The sequence below is a fragment of the Artemia franciscana genome, chromosome 3, assembly GCF_032884065.1.
Source record: "Artemia franciscana chromosome 3, ASM3288406v1, whole genome shotgun sequence".
Taxonomy (NCBI): domain Eukaryota; kingdom Metazoa; phylum Arthropoda; class Branchiopoda; order Anostraca; family Artemiidae; genus Artemia; species Artemia franciscana.
Window position 1 is genome coordinate 41603872 of NC_088865.1, and position 22454 is coordinate 41626325.

The 22454-nt window shown below is 34.9% G+C and overlaps 1 protein-coding gene across 1 annotated transcript in view; it reads right to left on the reverse strand.

Moving 5' to 3' along the window:
* Window positions 1-22454, reverse strand: part of LOC136025275 (sodium-independent sulfate anion transporter-like) — a 97626-nt gene that overhangs the window by 8647 nt on the left and 66525 nt on the right. The window contains exons 6-8 of the mRNA XM_065701155.1: window positions 21019-21100; window positions 19104-19222; window positions 9720-10022 (exon numbers count right to left, since the gene is read on the reverse strand). Coding sequence (XP_065557227.1) covers window positions 9720-10022; window positions 19104-19222; window positions 21019-21100 — 504 coding nt within the window. The remainder of the gene's footprint in view (window positions 1-9719; window positions 10023-19103; window positions 19223-21018; window positions 21101-22454) is intronic.

Sequence of the window (22454 nt, forward strand, 5' to 3'; positions counted from 1 at the left end):
ATCCGTGATCTTTATTCTGGCAAAAAATACAAAATTACGCAGTTTTGCATGCAGGAGCTTGAAACCTCTACAGTATGGTTTTCTGATGCACTGAATCTAATGGTGTTATTTTCATTACGGTTTTATGACTTTTGGGGGCTGTCTTTTCCTTTTTTGTAAAATAAGGCAAATTTTCTCTCGCTCGTAATGTTTGATGTTTGATGGATAGCACTAAAATTGATTAAACTTATACGTTTAAAATTAGCATAAAAATTCAATTCTTTTGATGTATCTATTGGCATCAAAATTCCATCTGTTAGAGTTTCGGTTACTATTTAGCCGGGTTGCTCCTTCCTTACAGTTTGTTACCACGAAGTGTCTGACTAGTACTTAACTGAAAGTATATGAAACTGCAAAAAAAGTACGCCAATTGCTTATTACAATTTTTTACTTAATCCATTAACTAAATCCTTGCACTCGAGGCATTGAGGGAAAATAAATGAACTTCTTATCCCATTACTCATGTCTTAAAATATTCATTCTTAAAGATAGACGAAAAAAAGGCAAACTTAAAAATCGAAAAATTGTGGGTTTTGATCCTCATACGCAGGAAGATTTATGTTAATTTTGAGTTTTAATATCACTGTTCATTTTTTTGATAAACATGATTTCTGGAATTAATTTTTCTTTGGTCATAATGCCACATTGTAGGTTTTTTTTAAGAGAGTTTGCCTGAAAAATTGTAGTATTTTCGTATGTATTATAGGTTCTAAAAAAGTAAGTTAAAAAATTATCCGTTATGTCAAGTCTCATAGTTAGTCTTTTTCTTTTTTGCTATTTTATTTTTCTCGCTGCAACTGTTAGGAGTTGATGAGAGATACGTAATCTTTTATTGCGTTTTTATATCTCTTTTTTTAGTTATTAACATTTAGAAAGTTAGTTATAATTAAGTGCCCACCCAATCGCACGTGATTATTGTATCTTTCTCAGGGTGGGACTTACTTAGACTTAGGTCCTCTCACGCCTGAGGGCGCATAAGGCAGCAACAGTGGTTCGCCACGACGACCTGTCCTGAGCCCTCGACCAAAGCTCCTCCATCGAAGACCACGCCAGCTTCGCCTCCTTCTCTAACATCCTGCCAACGGTCATTTTGGGTCTCCCTGACTTGCGGAGGCCAGGGGGAATCCAACACCATATGTCATGAGGTAGCCTTCCATCACCCATTCGCACCATGTGCCCCCAATACATCCATCGTCAGGGTGGGAACTGGCCGTTTAGTTGAATATATTTTTTTAGTTATAGATAAGCGTCAACTGTACTGACTTCCAATCCTAAGTCCTGATTTATCACGATGGTATAAAGATGAACAAAAGAAATGTAAAAGGAGGGGGTTTGTTATCCCCCGCAACAAGCAAATCCACCTCAAACACAAAAAAAAGGTACTAGAACTCACAATTGAAATTTAGAAGAGCCCCTTTCTTTTGTTTCGAACAGCCATTGTGATCAGAGTTTAAGGTATGTATGCATATAGTCTGTGCATATTGTCTGTCAACCATGCTGGACTGTGTCTACTCTCAAAGCTCAAATGAAAATGCTATAATATAATGATCTTTCTCCTAAATTTTATCACTTAGTCCCTGACTCAGTAATGTGGCATTCGTTAATTTGTTTTTTCGCACAAAAAGGAGGGATCCAATGAATCTTAATTTTTGGTGAATAAAATTTCAATGTGATCCGATTTCCAACAATATTCTTTAAGAGATTCTCATCCTTTTCATGGAATTTACTGACAAACTGTTTTCATTTGAAATTAGCTATTAGAATAAATTAAGATTTTCTGTTCAAGATTCAATTAGAAAATCTAAGACAAGTTTGAAAAAAAATCCCTTATGACACTAATTTTAGCAAGGCAAGACAAATCTAAATCGTTTTCAAAGATTTAGCTAAGAATCATTTTATTTATGATTGTGAATTCTTCATAACTCAATGCCTTTGCCCTGGGGATTGTACTAATTGCAGCACCTTGGGTGACATATTTTTTTTTGTATTTGGCCCTTACAATTGTAACGACTATGTTTAAATTTAAAGCACCATCTTTGATTGTAATGGGCCTTCGTGGCAAAACCAGGTGTGACTGGGAACAAAGTTGCACGCCAACTACTTTAGTTCTCAAAAAGGGCATTAAAACTTACAGGTTTTTGTTTGAATGAAACATGTCCTGAAGTTATACAACCATCAGTTTGGTACAAACTCTTCTGGAGTCCAAAGTTCAAACTACTATTGATGAATATAATGAAAAGAGTAGATTATACAATCCATTTAAATTGAATAAGGGACACGCCGTGCAAATTAAAGACTGTAATTCTAGTCTAGAAGTGATTTTGTGACTCTCACATTAGGGGTTTCCTATGTTCCAATAGTCACTATGATGAATCTGATTAATTGAACTTCAGGAAGTCCCACCAGGGAGCATCAATTACCTGGGTTACGTACATGCTCGTAAGAAAACATGATTTGAAGATTTTCTCTCTTTCTCTCTTCCTCTCCCTATCTCGCCCTCAGCATTTCCCCCTCCTTTTATCTCTTTCCTCTTCTTACCAACTTATCTCGATCAAGATTTTCTCTCTTTCTCTCTTCCTCTCCCTATCTCGCCCTCAGCATTTCCCCCTCCTTTTATCTCTTTCCTCTTCTTACCAACTTATCTCGATGTGCAAGTTTACCAGTTTGAACTTGAATCAGAGTGATCAAAATCAAAAAAAAAATTATATTTTCTAGAGACTGAATTTTAAGCGACATTTTTTAGGGATTATACAAATGATGTTTTTTCTCATTCAAAAGATGACATACTGTTCTGAAAAATAAAACAAAATTCTTTGTGGTTTTGACGAGAGGTGTTTTGATCCTAACCTACTTTGTATTCACTAAATTATCGAGAAATCAACAAAAACTGACTTTAAAGCTTAATTCCCCGTTAGGAGTCTGATTCTCATGGTTAATATCTTTTATATTTTTAAACCATCCATGGCTTCCTTACAGAACGTTTATTCCTTGTGTGAGTGAAAAACGAATATTCTTTGCGATGAAGTTAGGGCTATATCTTTTTCCTACCCAATACTCCCCCCTCATTCCCAGAAATATCAATTTATGAAAATTTTGGGGTAATTTGTTTTTTAAAGCCTAGTAGGGCAGGTTAGTTTTTTTTTTTTTCTCTTTTTTTAATGAAAATACAAAAAAAAGGAATTTGCATTTACTGAAAATACACCAAAAAAGGTGTTTTTCAAAACATAGGAAGAGAGTCAAAGGTTTCGTAGGTAAATTTTCCGTCCAATTCCCTCCCCCAAAATTTCCCTCACCTCCAAGACTTTCAAAATAATAAAGCTATCAAAAAGCTATAATTTTTTATGTATGGGGGGGGGGATAAAGCCTTTCCAAAGTCAAACCAATTCATCAAAGAGTAAAGGCTTTCCCCCATTCCTCTCAAATTAAAAATAAGTAAAAATAGATTATGTATATCATCAAAATATCATAGGAAAAGGTTAGAGGCGTATATTTCCCTTCTGATTTGAATAAACTCTTTTGTTTCTATTTTAAGCAGAAAAGTAAATTTAAACTTTGTTTCTATCTTTTGTTTCTTCTCAACTGCAATCAGTTCTTAAAAAGGAATGTTATAAAGAATCCTCCCTTTCTATCCTAAAAATGAATATTTCAGGATAAGAAGGTTTCTTTCTTGATTGTAGCAGCAAAATTGCGACAAGGTATAATATAGAACTAACATCCATTAGGTGAAGATGGAATAAATTCTGAAAAAATGCCTTAATTATTCAGGTTTACTCAGCTGTATTTTTGATTGATGACACATGGGATTATTATTCAAGTTTATTATGAAGATTTTATCATCAGTGTGGGTTAGACTCACTGTGGTATAGGCCAGCTACTACTACTAATACTGCTAACAGCTCACCAAGTCACATGAGGCTAAAACAGCTACAAACCCTCCTCCTCCATCGTAATCAATTCAGAGCCACCCTTTTTACACCCTCCCAGGAAATTCCCATTTTTGTTGAATATCTACGACATCCTCCCACCGCAATCAAGGACGAACTTTTTCCGTTTTACCCCGAGACGGTTGGCCAAAAGGGCTAAATGGAAAGCGGGTCGTCCTCAGTTGGGATGCGAACATGTTGTAACGAAATATCTGAGGGAAATTGGAATTTCTCAAAAGAACTCTCAAAAGATGCACAAATTAGAGTAGATCAATTTGACTTCTCGAGTATCTCAAATAAAAATGCACAAGTGTAAGAATATGTGATAAAATTAGTCATATAGGGGAGAGTTACTTGCCCACTTTACCAGAGGCTCAGAAAGGGTATGAAAAGATTTGTTATCTTTTTCTTATAATCCATAAGAAAAATAGCTAAAAAGGTAAACTAAAAAATAAATTTATCCATCAATTTGACTTCTCGGATAAAAATGCAAAAGGATTAAAAATCTGCTATAAAAATTAGCCATCTGGAGCAGAGTTCCTTCCCTACTGTTCCAGAGGTTATGGATTGGAGTCTGATGGCTCACCCAGCCACATGAGGCTAACACAGCTACACACCCTCCTCCTCCATCGTAATCAATTCAGAGCCACCCTTTTGGAAACTCATTTTTGAAACACCCTCCCAGGAAATCCCCATTTTTGTTGAATAATTACGACATCCTCCCACCGCAATCAAGGACGAACTTTTTTCGTTTTACCCCAAGACGGTTGGCCAAAAGGGCCAATCGTCTTTTTTACTCTTTTTTTTTTAACGAGCTACCTTTCTTTGAACTACACCCTTCAAATTCAAGTTCTTCCAGCCAAGTGGCTGGGCAACCCAAAACCCGCAGTATTTTTTTTTGGGTGGGGGGGGGGGCAGGTATTGACCTTAGAAAGTGTACAAAAAGATTTTCCACATAACCATAGGCAGCGCAATAGCACTGCCTAACTAAAGAGTGACGTGGGCACAATTTATTGTTATTTTATTTTATTATTAGGTTTTTAGGTTTTTTAGACCAGGGCACTTCGTATAGAACAAGTTGTCTCAGAAATTTAAAAAGGGGCTCATTCGATTAGAAATTTAAAGGGCTAGTGCCCTTTTTAATAGTTGAAAGTGATTGGAGGGCAATTACCCCTCCCCCTTTCAAGCCCATCATTTCACAAAATATATCTAATCAACATCCTGAGATAAATATTTTGTTCAGCGTCGGTGAAAGGTCCTGAAATTATATCTTTGAGGATGAAAACCACCCACAGTCCTCAGCGCAATGTTTGTAAATTTTGCCCTGGGATAATACGAGGTTTTTATAGGAAGGACGGTCGTATAAGCCTCGAAGGGGGCTTTTTAAATTCGTAATAAGAAGTGTTAGTGCACTTTTTAAGAGTAAAATTGATTAGTGGGCAATCAGCCCCCCCCCCCTACATCCATCATTTCCCAGAACACATTACACCCAAATGTTGAGATAGCCATTTTGTTCAGCGTAGTTGAAAGGTCCAAAAATTATGTCTTAGACTTTGGCAAACCCCAACAGCCCTCAGGGTAAGGGTTGAAAGTTATTTCAAAATTTAGAAGAAGTATTGGGTGCAGACCACTAGCATGGTCTGCACCATTTTTTTCAGCAATTTTTTTAGAGGTGTTGCCAGTCTCTTTTACTCATTAATATTAGTCAAATATTACTTGTACATAGTGTAAGCAAGTCAGAAGCGTGTAGCCAACTTACTAGTCGCCAACTGTAGCCACTAATCCTCTGCTTGATTTTTATCAATTTTATTTATTCAAATTTCATATATATATATATATATATATATATATATATATATATATATATATATATATATATATATATATATATATATATATATATATATATATATATATATATATATATATATATATATATATATATATATATATATATATGTATATATATATATATATATATATCATGTATATAAAATAAATATTGAAAAATTGCTGGGAGTGTTCCTCTAGGTTTCCATCAGAGCCCAAATTTTCCTATATGAAGCAACTTTAAGGGGCATGTTTATTTTCTAATATAATTTAAAGAACTCGTTACAGTCAGTGTAACTAAAATAAAACATTCCAGTTTTCGAAATTTTTCTGATATTTTAAATGGTAGATCCATAATATAGAACCAAATATTTTGAGCCTTATAGCAATAAGATATTTGAATGTATGTTAAAATCATGTTCACTGAAAAAGAGTTGGGTATCATCCACTAAGATACATCAAAACCCCATTTACAAGTTCCCCATTTAGCAGGTGTTCCCTAAGCACATCCAATCAAAATTCTGAGATAGCCATTTTGGTAAGAATATTTGAAAAGACCAGTAATTACGTCTTTGGGAATGACAACCCCCACGGCCCTCAGGGCAAGGGCTATAGGTTATACTAGTTGCTCATTGTTAACATTTAAGATTTTTCTGGAAAGGGTGATAATATAGACTTGCTAAAATGCATAATAAATTTTAAAATACAGACAAATACAGACCAAATACATTTTAAATGTTTTCATTTTTTATATTAATAAAGCAAATATTATTAAGACTTAAGGAATAAATGTCTGTATACGCGTATATGGTACTAAACTGACAATCCACTGTCATTTGTTGTTTTCTTTTTAAGTAAAGTGCAAATTATGTTCTGGTCTTGAGAACACATGGGGTTTGTCAGCCCTAATAATGATATTTTTTGCTGGTTTCTTAGAATAGAATAGGATATATATTATTCACTCCAATAGCTGGAGCTAACATGAGCATATTGTGACACAAAAAAAGTAACTAAAACAACTAAACAGCAACACAAAAAAGTTAAGGTAGCAAGTGCTGCTTCAAGGTCAATAAATTAAAAGGAGTCATAAAAAAATTAATTTATGTCAAGAATCTATTTTCACGTTTAAAATCGCGACCGTTTATACAGAATATATCAGAATAATTACGTATATAAATGGTTGGTATATTCAAAAACACTCACGGGCAAATAAATACCTGAAATAAACTGTATCAAACAGTAAATATTTGTCAAGGTAATATTATTAAAATGCCGAACAAAAGGGGACAAATGAATTGAAATATATCTCGGTACTAAAGACTGGGAAAGTCATTAACTGTGAACAAAATTTTTTTATATGTTAGAGTCTAGTGACTGGTCCTTCAGTGGAGTGGCTCTCAAGGTCGAGTAGTAGACCACGATGAGCTGGGGAATTCAAACAATTTAATCCAAATCGATATGTCAACTTATATCTACGACTGTCAAGTGAATTCAAGTTGAGTAGTTATGTCCAAGTATAATTTTTACTGCTCTTTTTGTACCATCTCAAGTTTATCTGACTGATCTTTCGTCAAACCTGGATGCCAAGCTGGACACGCATACTCAAGAGAAGGTATAACATAGCTGCAGTATAAAGGTTTCAAAACCTCAGCTGGCATACCAAATCTCTTCAGTTTGGATAACGATTGTAAAAGTGAGGCGCCTTTTTTAGTCAACGTGCAAGTTACAATCTTAAATCTTCACCCAAAGGTACTCCAAGTATTTTAACAGTTTTCTTTATCGGCAGTAGGGAAATAGAAGAGTGGCTAACAACCTTTAGGAAGGGAAAAATCACATAAGAGCTCTTAGCTTCGATGACCGTCAATTTTACCTTTCCTAATTCAGCTTTTAGCTCATTAAAAATTCTCGTCAAGTCAGACTGTCCGGTAGTCGGAGGAATTAGTTGCAGTGATAAAACAGTCAAATCATAATCAAACTTGAAACACTCTTGAACTGTTGCTAAAATACAATTAAAGACAATTAGAAAAGAAAGCGGGCCTAATTTAGTCCCTTCTGGGGTATCGCAAAAAGTATCTAAAAATCCAGATGGCTAATGATAAGGCTTTTAATTGTTTTAAAAAGCAGAATTGTGCATGTTTGATTTTGGCTCTCCACACATAAATTATTAAAATGAAATTTGCATGTTAATTCCTTTTTTGGCTAAATGGCTTTCTCTTAGTTTTGATCAGACGATTTTGAGAAATAAGGGATGGGGAAGGAGGCCTAGTTGCCATGCAATTTTTCGGTTACATAAAAGGCAACTATAAATTTTAATTTTGCACGAATTTTTTTATTAGTAAAAAATATACGTAACTTAAGAATTAACTTACGTAACAAACATTTATATTCTTTAATTCTTATTATGTATATGAGGGGGTTTGTACCCTCGTTAATACCTCGTTCTTTACACTAAATTGTAGGTTTTGTCCCAATTCTTTAAGAATTACCCCTGAATCAGAAAGGCCGTAGAGTAAATAGTTGAAATTACTAAAAATACTATAGCATAAAGAGCGAGGTATTTATCTCCTCCTAAATACCTCGCTCTTTATGCTAAAGTATTTTTACAACCCCTCATATGCGTAATAATCTCTGTTCGTTTTAAGTTTCAATGCTACTCTTTACTTTCAATTGAAAAAACTTTGCCATGTTTATTTTTTCATTGTTTTTTTTATAGTAATTTTAGAAAATCCTGCGCCCATTTCATTGAATTTCTGTTCCCCCATGATATATTTCTCCAAGGAAAGATCCTCCCAAATAGACCCCTCCCCTCAACCCCACCCCCAAAACAAAAAAAAACCTGAAAACGGTTGTACACTTCCCAATAACCATTATTATATGTAAACACTGGTCGAAGTTTTTAACTTGCAGCCCCTCCCCCAGGGACTGTGGGGGAGTAAGACATTCCCAAAGACATAGTTATTATAGTTTTTGAATATGCAAAACAAAATGGCTATCGCAAAATTATGTTCTGTTGACTTGGGAGAAAAAATGAGCGTGGGAGGGGGCCTAGGTGCCCTCCAATTTTTTTGGTCACTTAAAAAGGGCACTAGAACTTTTCATTTCCGTTAGAATGAGCCATCTTGCGACATTCTAGGACCACTTGGTCGATACGATGACCCCTGGAAAAAAAAACAAAAAAAAAACAAAGAAATAAACACGCACCCGTGATTTGTCTTCTGGCAAAAAATACGAAATCCCACATTTTTGTAGAATGGACCTTGAAATTTTTTCTATAGGGTTCTCTGATACGCTGAATGCGACGATGTGATTTTCGTTAAGATCCTATGACTTTTAGGGGGTGTTTCCCCCTATTTTCCAAAATAAGGCAAATTTTCTCAGGCTCGTAACTTTTGATGACAAAGACTAAATGTAATGAAACTTATATATTTAAAATCAGCATGAAAATCTGATTCTTTTGATATATCTTTTAGCATCGAAGCTCCATTTTTGAGAGTTTCGTTTACTATTGAGCCGGGTCGCCCCTTACTACAGTTCGTTACCACGAACTGTTTGAAAAAAATCCATTGCGTTACAAATCTATAAGGTGATGTACCATTACTCCCAAAAGTAACAAACGAACATGAAATTAGCATTGCAGTACAATATTGTGTTACTAATTTTCGGAATCTTATTTTCTATTGTTTCTTTTTTTAATTTCCAGATTTTCCCCTCTCTCTTATTGTTCAATTAAATCTCTGGAAACTCAGAAATAAATGTATTGTCAATACATATGAATTAAATTTAGAGGGGAGATAAATGTTAGTTTTATAAAAAAAAAAACTTTTGCATTCTCATAAAAGATATGTGCATGAATATATCTGTATAATCTAGCGAAAATTTAAATCGGACAAGTTTTTTAACTTGGAAAATGAAAAATAATTTACTTACTGGATACTTTCCACAGGTATGGAATTTCATGGTATTCAATCATTGGAGCAACTGCTGAAATGATTACTGCTGCAAGTGACGCTTTTGGTATATAATAGAAGATGTCTGTCATAAACATGATTGATAGAAGTACTATTGCTGAGACGAAGAAATTACACAACGGAGTTCTGCAACCACTTGACTTCTGGACAGCACTTCGAGCAAAAGATGCAGTTACAGGAAATGCACCGACAAAAGCTCCGAAGATATTTGCAATTCCTAAAGAACAAAGCTCTTGCGATGAGTCAACACTCTTCCCGGAAGCTGGAAATAAAACTTAGATAAGACTCCAATTTCGTAAGTTAGGATTTTAAAAAATTACCAAACACATTTTTAACTAAATTTTTCTAAAATTAAATGCTTCTTTTAAAAGTTTTTGAAGATTGCGTTCATAAGTTCTTGCTTTCCGGATGAAACCATTTTACTGCTGAAGTTAGGGTTGTAGCCAGGATCCCATTCTGGAATGAATGTGCGTGAACTCTTATCAAGTGATTCCCAACTTTGCACAACAATCTTTGCAGTTACCATGTGTAAAAAGTGCGTTTCTTAATAACTATGTAACTCAGCCAGCGGCCCTGATCATATAAGAAGTCAGCATTAACTTTTGTTTTCAGGAATTTTATTTAAAACTCAAAGCTATTGTATTTTCAATTCTCTCGTAGGTTTGATCCATTTTTGCAATGCTCCAAGAATAAATGCTCCAGCAGAAGGACCATGCCAACATGATAAAAGTAATTCTTACTAAGTTTCCAAAAAAGAGGGACCTTATTGATGTTTATTTCAATTCGACAATAAAATTTTTAGTTCAAATCTTATGAAAGGTAAACCGGTAAGTATAATACTTGTAAATAACAAGTGGCTATGCTCATTACACTCAAAAATATTTTCAGTAAAGCACTAGCAAAGCATCAGCGTAAAGAGCAAGAGGCAGAATAATGCAGGGTGCAGCCCTCTCAAATGCAGAATACTTCCTCTCAGTTTCAGTTTCCATATCACTCATTATTTTAACTTTAAAACTAAAATCGATTATACCGTTCTAATTAAATTGTAATTATTTAATACTTTAATAAATTTAGTTTTAAATATATAATTGTGGCATTTCGCTGCGATGTCACTTGCAATTTACAACTTTTTAGTGGGATGTTTTATTTTCGCAATACTGTAATGGAAAAGCTTAACATTAGTGTAAAGAACAAGTTTTCGAAAGCGTGACAGCTCTTGTTTATGTTTTGGATAACCCTGAATGTGATATTAAAACAGGAAAAAAAATTCAAATAACTTTAAAAGGCACTTTCTAAAACTCACGCTCCAAACTGGCACACTCAAAATGAGCGTACCACTGCGCATCAGGAATATCACTGAGATAAAGTAAGGACACGTTATTAAGGGTTTGAGAAATAAGCTTGAAAAGGAGGGTGCGTTCGTGCTTGGCCCTTCAAGAAAAGAGATTGACAAGTACCTTCCGACGGAAGACAAGAGTCTTCCTGAACTTCCTTTTTGTTCTGTGGCGCAGATCGTTTAAGATGCCGAATCGTGGCTAATCACAGTGTTTCCACAAATTAAACCAAAATTTTGCTTGTCTCTATAATATATAATAATAATATTTATTTCTAACCCACTTACATCAAAAAGATAAATAGTGGAGTAAAAACTTGAAGAAAAACGGAAAACAAATAAAAAAAAAAAAAAAATGTGATACAAAAAAAAAAACGAGAGACAACAATAGACATTAATCATACAAACGGATCAGACCGTGGTGAGGCGACAGACGCCAATACGCCGTTTCTGAGAGCTTTTTGTGTAGATCAGTCAGCTTCTCAGTAATGTTCGGAAGATGGAGCTTTTTGATTATCTTTCGATTCCTATACCACAGAGGAAGATAGAGAAGAAATTTACAGAAACGGAAATAAGAGGATCGAATATCGCTATATAATATCTTTTTTCTTAAATATAGGGTAAAGCCCAGAAAGGTAAAGAACAGAATGATCGGAAAAAGTAGAATAAAGCTTACCAAGGGCAATACGATTGTATTTTCCTCGATTGGCTACAATTTTAGAGTAACCAATCTGGATTTTCACTCTAGCATCCCAGACAGCACGCTCCCGAAGAGTTTTAAGATTTTTTGTAAGTGTAATACCCAACCACCGGATCGAATCTACATGAGGCGATAGAAAAATTTTGAAAAATTAGAGGCCTAGGAGAAGAGGGAACATTGAAAGAAAGATACTCACATTTATCAACATTAAGCGAAAGACCGATTTTAGTAAAAGAAGAAGAAACTTTATGAACCATCTGCGATAGACTGAGTTTAGACCGGCTAATTAGAAGAATGTCATCAGCATAAGCAAGGTAAGAAATATCACTCAAACCAACAAAACACATAGAAGAAATATTCTCAAGAATACAAGAGATACAAAATTTGAAAATACTAGGAGATAACACTCCACCCTGCCGTACGCCCCGACGAACAAGAACATTAGAAGATGAAAGGGCACCATTAGTTTTAATTCGAAGATAAGAATTACTATACCAAAACTTTATAAGAAAAATAACTGAAAGGTTAATACCGTGACTATAAAAAGAGTAAAGAGCCTGACTATGTACAACACTATTGAAAGCCTTAGAAAGATCAAGAGCACAAATATGAAGACCATACCCTTTAGCCGAAGCATCTTTAAGAAGGAAAGCAAGAGTACGGTGAGCGTGCTGGCACCCGATGCCAGACCGAAAACCAAACTGATTCTCCCCGAAATTAGCATTCATACTTATGAAAGGAAGTAGGATGTGTTCAAGGATTTTACTAAAATTACAAGCAACCGTGATAGGCCTGTAAGAAGAACAATCCAAAGGAGTCTTACCTCGTTTAAGTACAGAAGTGACAGTTCCACACAAAAAGCTGTCAGTAACGAGGGAACAACAAAGGCACATTTGGAAAAACCACTGTAAATGGAAAAACAAAGACGGGCAATTTATTTTTAGATGACAAGCACTGATACCATCAATATCAAGAGAACTTGATTTCAATTTCTTAACAGATGCAATTACAGCGTCAACTGAAACAGGAATAACTTGTGCCTGAGTCAGGGAAGGCGGGAGAACCGAATCAAGCAGTTTCGAATAAAGCGCGTGCACTGCATAATTCACTTTGGAAAATATAACTGAATAGTGGTCAGATCATGCGGAAGGCGTAATGGGGCAATTAGGATTTGCCGAGCTATTTAAATTAGCTGAATTAATCACTTCGTCCCATTCTTTCTTATTGGTAGGATAGTCTAACCCTTTGTAACAGCTCGATCGCAGACATTTCTTAAACTCACGCTTAGTTTTTTGTTTTATTTCAAACACATTCCCAGCTAATGGTCGACCGTTAGCAACCCATATACGCAGCCACAATTTGGCTTTTATTTTTCACACTTTTCAGCTCAGGGTCACACGACCAGATTGGTTTCCTCGTACTTTTCCGCACTCGCTCCTGAGGGACAGCAACCTCCTCAGCGCGTTTTAAACACCACACGATTTGGTTGTAATAATGATTCAGATCGTAATTACTTTTAGTAGTACTAACACTCAGCTGGAGTAGATGAAAAGGTACACGTAAAGAACCAAGGAGAATGGCCAGGGTTGAAATATATAATGGCATATTAACATTTTTCCAATTACTCCGCACAAACCATTTAGAGGCAGGAGCACAAGCCTGGTCAGTACTATCTTTTCTAATCGAAAAGCATAGCGATAAAGGAAGGTGATCAATATCTTGCTCATCTTCGTGGACATGCACTGTTGAAGATGTAATGAACGGGGAACAAATCACGTGATCAATATCCGATAAGCTGCCGGAATTATGCACATACGAGAAAGGTAGATCCTTCGCAATTATTCTGTAATCAGGGAGACAATCAAGTAGGTTCACAGTACGAGCAGAATCACGTTTTACATCAGTGTTCATATCTCCAATAATAATAAATTCGTACCCATTTTTGCTTATACTTTGAAGGAGAGTTTTCAAACTAGAGCATGCTTTGGAGAATTTATTAAGCGATGTCATATTCTTCCCATCGTGAGGCAGGTAAGTGTTTATCAATACGGTTTTACCAAGTCTTATAGCCAATAAATGTTCATCAGAGAAATAGAATGACGGGGACAGAAAGCTGAGCTTTTGTTTTATAAGACATGCTAAACCCCCTGAAGGCCTTCCAAAAGAAGATTTAGCATTTGTTGTGAAAACAAAGTGGGCGGAACTGCGGCGCAGGAAATTAACACTCGTTGCGGTCAAAAGAAGTTCCTGAAAGCATACAATGTCAAACTTACTGTACAGTTCATCAATGGTCAGGTCCTTGTTTTTCGTCGCATTAATATTGAAGGACACGAGTGATACTGATTCAGACATTAGTTTGTTTTCGGTAACTTGCGACTGACAATTGCTTTCAATTTAGGGCAAGTGAGGCTAAACGAAACATGATCACCTCCACAGTTTGCGCACTTAGGTGACAAATTGCAAGGCGAGTCTCTATCTGAAACATGAGGACCGGCACATCGCGCACATTTTGGTGTAACACTGGGACAAGACGACTGGAGATGGTCAGGGGATCGGCAATTGTTACAGCACCGGCGAATCGCTTTGAACTCATAAACACTTAGGATTTCGTATCCAACTTTGAGACCATATCTAAATGCTTCGACTCTTGATGTTGCATCGGAGAATTCAAGTTTTACTGCAAGCGATTTCCCTAGCCTAGAGGCACCAGAAACACCAGGGCACGATATCAGGTGGGACAGTTCAAAATCAGGCGGGATTCCCTTCAGGAGTCCGTAAAACTTCTTGGTTAGAACTTTCGCAGAAGAGCCAGTAAACGCACCAGTCACCGATAAGCGGAAATCTTCAGCAACTGACTTATCTATATTGATAAACAGTTTGTCACGAACGGGGCGAATGCTAGTGATTGATTCGTGTCCATCAATCTGATCTATCAGATCTTTTCGTTTTATTGGGTCCGAAAGGGTAGATGGAAGGTTCGACACAACAATAGTAGCATGCGAGTCGGGAATTGCAGGTTTCGGCAGTTGCGGGTAATTCAGTTCATAAGCATCCAGCTTGGTGGCAACAACCTTGAGTAGTTGTTCCACACGATTCACCTTTGTTGACAGCCTAGAATACGCGACTGCGGGCAAAAGCGGGACCTCGGTTGGAGACTTGATCACATAAATCGGAGTTGATACCTCCTCAGAGTCCAGTTTCTTAATAAAATCAAGAATATCTTTCACATTGTTCGCAGAAGCTTTCGCACCGATGCGCCGGGGGTAATTATCATTAGGCGCAACCTTCGCCCAAAATTCGCTTTTCGCATCAGCAATAACACCGCATTCAAAAAAGTCTATTGCGTGTTGAATAATAGTAGCGTCTTCAATACCTTCTTCCCAGTTGTTTTGCAAAAAGTTCATTACCGGGCAATGCACATACTCGCTGTTATCCATTATCCTTTACTGGGAAAAACCAGTCAAACTGGTCAAAGAGCACGAGTGATACATACTTATGCGTCACTATAATCCCTATTGCGAAATTTGGATTTTCTTCACAAAAAAACTTACTGAATTAATAATGTCCATGCAATATCCAATTTAGATGTTGATACTATGACACGAGTCGATAAGGGTTTGATTACCAGCCCCGAATGGCACGCTTTTGAGTTCCTCCTAGGAGTAAGCTTCTCTCTCGAGAACGAGAGTGTTTGGAAAATCTCATGTTGAGACTAAGACGTCTTTCCTTTTTTGAAGGGTTATCTGTAGTGTGCAAGAGGTGGAAAGAAACTGGGATTTGATTTAGAATAACATTTAGAGAAAGCACTGCACATACAACTCTCTGCTGGTTTTCGATTGTTCACAAGAAAGTGGATGTGTTCGAGGATACCTGTTGTCTGACAGGCTCTTTGGCTAGTTATAAATTATAGGCTAGATCTGACTTATAAGCTTGAATGTAACCTGTATGCTTTACAAATGACTTCCGATTTTTACAAGTCTGAAATGAAGGATTTCTCTACTTGCTGATCACGCATTTTTGGGTCATTTTGTAATAAATTGTCGAAAAAGCAAAACATGATTAGTAGTTGTTTTATGAAAACTGTTTGATCTCCATAAAATTCTTATCTAATATTTTTTTTACATACTGATTACTAATAAATGCTTAAACTACAATGCAAGCCTTCTAAAAAACGCAAACTAAAGTTTGTCACTAAATTTAAACTCAATTTCTACTAAATTGTTTAACCAATAATTTCTGTGCTTCTTTAAGTACAAATAAAATATAGAACTATAAAAGCCGAATACAATAAGTAAGGAGTTAATCCAAAATTTTTTAAATACACCAAAAAGTATTTAAGGGACTTTGAAATAACTACTTTTCAATATGAGATTAAGATTGTCATTCGAGTGTCTCAGAACAAAATCCAATATGAATCATATACATTGGAGAATGCCCCAAAAATAAATCAAATTTTATCAACTATCAAATGATTTCTGATCTTTTAATAATAAATCTGAGACAAATGATATAATACGAAAGTTCAGTAGAATAACTCAATAAGTTCAAATTTCAGAAATGATGTTTTATGTTCAAGAAACTTAGGTATTAGAAGGGTTTTAAGGTCCCTCCAATATGCATGACTCACAAAACATAGTAAGGGGTTGGCAAATTTCACAAATGGTTCCAAATTTCAAGAATATATTTTATGCTAACTCCGTGCTAAGGGTGTAATTACAATAAAAAAATATTGTAATTTAGAGGTTAGAAATCATAACACTGCAAGATCACATCTCAAAAACGTTTTGATTTTTATCACGTTGATTTTAACTATTTTCAAGTCATTTATTAAAAACACGAGACACAGATTTTAATTTGATGCTAACGGAACAAAAAACTAATGAAAAATATATGTTCTACAAATGTCTTTCAATTTATACAGCAATTTTATGAACTCCTAAAGCTTACCATAATATATTAATTTTATCACAAAAACGGCACATAGCTTCCAAAATTACTATCTGGTTTTTACTACTATGACCACTTCTACCACGGCTACTTACACCACGGCTATTCTTACCTCGATTATGACCACCAGGACTATTCTTAACATACAAGTGTCTGTTACGAGATTTTTCGCTCTAATTAGTACCTAACCAAACTACTTCCACTTTAACTACTCCAGTCACTCCTACTCCTGCTTTTTCTGTCCCGACGAGAACTAATTCAAGAGTTTAATATACAACATATTTTATAATATTTTTTTCTTTGCGGCCCATTTTTTTAAATCTTCATTCTACATCAATTCAACCAGACAATATAGTTATTAGGAAAATGTAAGTGTCATCCTTGACTCTTAGGGGCTTCAGAAGGGTAGCAACACAATAGCCATCTTTGTTAATTCCTGTTTGCTTTAATTTTGACCTTATTGTGCAAACTTAAGCTTTTGTCCTTTGTTTGTTTTGGGGCTGATTTCATCAGTTAGAGAGAAAGTTCGTTTCGGCTTCAATTTGACATCTTACAACTGCTGATTTCTACTCGCTTTAGAATAAAGCTGTGATCTTTAACTTTAATGAAAAACTTTCGCTTTTTATGAATAACCAAAAGTATTAAATATGTAAAAATCATTGATGTAAAAAATTGATGATTACCCACTTTACTGACTTCCGATAGAATGTGCTTACATTCTCTAGAAATACTTTCCAATTTCCGCCAAAGTCGCTAACCAAGGATTTCTTAGCAGGTTTAATAAAAGGCTATTATAGAAGAGGAAAAGTGAAACACAATTCATGTATATCTAATAAATGACGCTCAATATTTACCAAAGTTAGCGTGTAGGGAAGTTCGAAGTTACTTATTGAATTCCATTCTTTTCAAATGTCTAAAAATCTATTAGCTTAAAAACACTTTCTAATTAAGGAAGATGAAATTATTTTTTGAAAACAACAAATGGCATTTTACCTCTTTTGGGTTTTGGTGGGGTCGGCAGTGCCAAATTACATTGAAATTTTGCTCAGGCCCAGCCCAAAATACTTATTTTGATAACTGGGCCCTGTTGGAAGACCTAAATATGCTATTACACACACAACAGCGAACGAGAATCAAAGTACTGAACAGACACAGGAAATTACAGAAAAAAAATAGTTGAAGAGGGTATCCTTCAGACTTTGCTGAACATATTGCTCATGACTAATAACAAATAATTAATAACCACAGTAACATTGAAACGAAAAGTTGTAGCTAATCAATAAGTCTACAAATGCAGAACATACATCAACAAAATCTCTAATTTTAGCAACAATCCACCTTCTTTAAATTGCTACAGGGGGGATGGGATGGATCTGATTGCATACATGAAATCACACTTGATTTGGCTTGAAATTTGAAGAAAACCCATCCTGTCATTTTAAAACAAATAAGATTAAAAATGAAAAGAATTTAATTTATGCACTGGGAAAAGGATTTCTCTATCCTCTATAACTCTGAGCCTTTGACATTAGACTTGCTAGTTAAATTTTTTCTTGATATTTTAATAGAGTATTATTTTCAGATAAAAAAATAAACAAGTAAGAATTAATCCGATGATATTGTGAGTTGACGCCGGTTAAGCGTATAGATTTAGTCTTTTCTAAGAAAAATAGGACCCGGTATAATTGTTTACTGCTCGTTAGAATTTACAAATTTTTCTTCTTTTTTACTTTCTAACTTTGCCAAGTTGTCTCGTTTCCTAATGACCAATGGTCGGAAATTCTGAGCCAACTTAAAATTTTCGACAAAGAAGGTACCCAGTTTTTTTTAGTGGAAGGGGGAGGCTGATGTGCTTGATGTTTTCTTGTCGAAATACTGTAACTTTAGTGTTACAATACCGTGATTACTTCCTCAAGATTGAAAGTCTTTTTATGTCTTTATCTTTGTTTTATTTTTGTCCACCAGAGACTTTATCATCTCAGTCTCGTATCTGAAAGCTTGTCATTTCCTTTTGGGTTTTTCTTTTGAGGAATAAACTGAAGACTTTTAAGCCCTCGTGGGAAAATTGTTCCAGGTTGTTTCAGTTCAAGCTGAAGTTTCTTTGAAGAAGCTCAGTTAAGGCCTGAGATTCTTGGAAAATCAGACCAACCTATTTCGAAGCAAACGATAAATTCTTCATTTTAATATTAAAAAACGAATAAGATTTAGTTGTTTAATTAGAAAAGAAATTTAACAAATCAACAGGAAATGATTACATAAGAAAAAATATAAATAGAGCTATAGTAAAAGCGAATTGATAATGTAATTATATAAATTCCAAATACAATTGTTAGTCCTAAGCAATAAATGTCAAGTGAACTTACAGGTTGATTTGGCAATGGCAATATGCTCAAGTATGGAGACCACTGCTAAAAGAATAATGCCTAACCCAAAAAACTGCAAACTGTCCAAAAAACCAATCAACGTTGTATCAGTTATCGTTCTGCAAAAGAGCAAAGCATTATAAATCATGCTTTCTAAGAATTTTTTCTCAAAATAAGGATACCTGTAATAACCATAGAATTTGACCATAATGTTTTGCGTCAAACTTGGAAATTGATATTCCCTTTAGAAACAATAATAATTTGCTTTAAAATATCAGCCAACCGAGAAACTTGAGAACACAGCTGTCTGACAATTGGGAGGGAACTGTAAGGACTGAGCTATGATAGTGTATCACCGGAATTTTAAAAACAAATATAATTTTCACAGGCAATACAAGGAATCTTAGAAATATACAAGTATAAGACATAGTCTTTATAAACGTACACATTTTTTATTCACTGCAAACCTTTCTTTCTCCTCTTAAATATACCATGCAATTTATTAAATTATTAATCAATTATTTAATTATGCGATGAATGTTAAATTCATAATTTATTTCTAGGTATATATTCAAAGCCTATTATATGTGTACAAGTTCTGATTCGGGTAATCAATGGAGCAAGACATGAGGAGTTTCTTAAATTGGTGTAATGGAGATAATAATGGGTTTTTCATGGGTGGGCTACACACTTGAATCTCTTTTATTATATAGTTACTCAGAAAGTCAAAATAATAGCCATTTTTTATTTTATCTTGCCCCGAATTTTTTGTCGAGATATTTTGTGAATTCTTTAAATATCTACAAAGAAAAACGACTTGAATATTCAATACTTGCCGATTAGTCATCGTGTCTGAGGCTCTCTTTTTCTCATCTTAATGCCTCCTCCCTTAGGATACATTTTCAATTGTTTCAAAAAACTATATATAAATGTTTTTAGTACTGAATCTTCAAATTTTCATGACTTGATTACACAATTTGAATTGAGTTTTAATTAAATCTACAATCAGGTAAACGTCAAAGGGCACTTGAATTTAACGTAAATGTCTTCTAAATTTAGAGAGACTCTTTTCTTTTTATGGCATTGTCATTAATGAACAGTAAGTGCTTTGGGCTAGGATAATATGCAGATAATCGGCCAGTTTAAGAAAAGGAAAAAGTGGTACACACTTACCTATTATGTAGCCTACTTTTGACAAAGTGGTACGTTTATGTTTAGCCAAATGTAAAGCAGAACTAAAAAATGATACCGAATGCATAAAAAATAATATTTTTGTGATATTTGGTATTTGCTGAATATTCAGAAGGAAAAGTTGACGAAATTACTCTGTAAATAGAGCATTATTTAATAAAAACAAAATGTATTCTCCTTACAGCAAGCATAATTAGACTTATATAATCAAATTTGTTTTTATGGTTAATTCTTGTTATAATTCTGAACTGAAAGCCGGAGGAGCCACTGAATAAATTAAACTTCTAAGGCTTCATTATAATATGGGTTTAAACATTGGTCATATTCAGTTCATTTAAGTTCAAACTCTTTCATAAACCTCGCTTAGAGCACTGTGTCTTAAAGCACCATGAATGCCTACTTACTGCCTTTTTATTTTGAAAACTTTTCTCCTATCTCAACTTTTCTCCTATCACCATCAACTATTTGGCTTTGTTTCAAAAATGTCAACAAGATAACTTTTACTTGAATCCCTGACTTCAACCAAATATTTAATTTTATCCCGTTAAAATTTCATTGGATTTCTATAGACTTACAAATATATATATATATATATATATACATATATATATATATATATATATATATATATATATATATATATATATATATATATATATATATATATATATATATATCATAGAAATAAATTGATAGAAAGGGGTACAGTAAACAAGAAAATTACCCGTTCAAAGTAGGTATATCTTTCGAAACATTGAATGAAAACGACGGTAGTTCAACCACGGGGACTCCTGGCTCAATATAACCTAAAATAAAGAAATGAAATTAAAAACAAACTTTGGAATACATTTGCGCAATTCTTTGGAGAAATACTCCTTGGACTTTAACCTAGAAACTAAGTAAACAATTTTTAGATAAGTAAAATACTGTCATTTTTTCCCGTTCTCCTGTTTTTTTTTTATCTTCAGATTTAGGAAATTGTAACAGAGTATAATAATAATGATAATAATAATAGTAATCTTTTTTCGTTCCCTTTATCGCACTGCAATAACATGAGTATCGTCAAACAAAACACAAAAAGACACAACACCAAAATACACAAATGATGAACCATCACCTCGGTTTCAGGACACTGTTGTTGTAATACTTGACGTAGTAGGGCACGAAGGAGTTTAAAATCTTGTCGTCGAGGCAGGCATTCTAATAGTTTTTTCTCTCTTTCAGAGTTTCCAGCTTTGTGTGCGTTTGTCTCTGAAGTAAACGGAGGCAGGATATCTCGGTGTGTTGAGGACTTCAGGATGTCAGCTCCAAACTTCATCAGCATTTCATGCCTCCTCTCATCCAGGGTTGGGATCCAAAGTATGCATCCAGAGTTCTCTTAAGCTTTGTTAAGTTTTTTTTTTTTTTTATTTGGCTCAAGAATTATTTTGCAGGCTATCTTCTGGATTCTTTCTAGTTGGTTTCTGTGTTTCTCTGTAAGCGCCGGGTGCCAGACAGGACAGCCATGCATTATTACGGGCATGATAAAAGTCCCATAGCACGAAAGGAGTTGTTCTGTCATTCAAAACGTTCTCAGATTTGCGAAGTATTTTAGAAAACCAGCTGCTTTTGCTGTGATTTGGCTGATGTGATCTCTGAACGAGAGATCTTCCCTTAATGTGATGTCAAGTATTTTTACGTATTTCTTTGTTTGGAGGGATGAAGGTTTGTCTATGCTCTTTTTCTTCGGGAAGTTGACATGCATTACAGAAATTTTTCTTGAGGCTTAACTGGAGCTTCACTTGACCAGCTTGATGTTGAAGCTATGCAGCCAGGGGTATGAGTTGACTGGGTGTTTTTTACAGGATGTGCAACAGGCATACTGAAAGATCATCTGCAAATCGAACCCTCAATTTGTGTTGCCTCATCAGTCGGCTGAGAACTGTTGAAGACCAGAAGGTAAACTTGCAATACTACATAGGAGACACTGCGAGACTTCCAGGACAAGGGCTTCGTTGATTACAGACTCATGACCAAGTAGATCAAAAGCCTTTACGAAGCCAGAAAGGATGGTTTCAGCAAGGGCCTCAGGATTTTCTAGGTGTTCTGGTAGTTAATGAAGTAATGTGACGAGAAAATATTTTGTGCTATGACCTTGACGAAAACCGAACTGCATAGGAT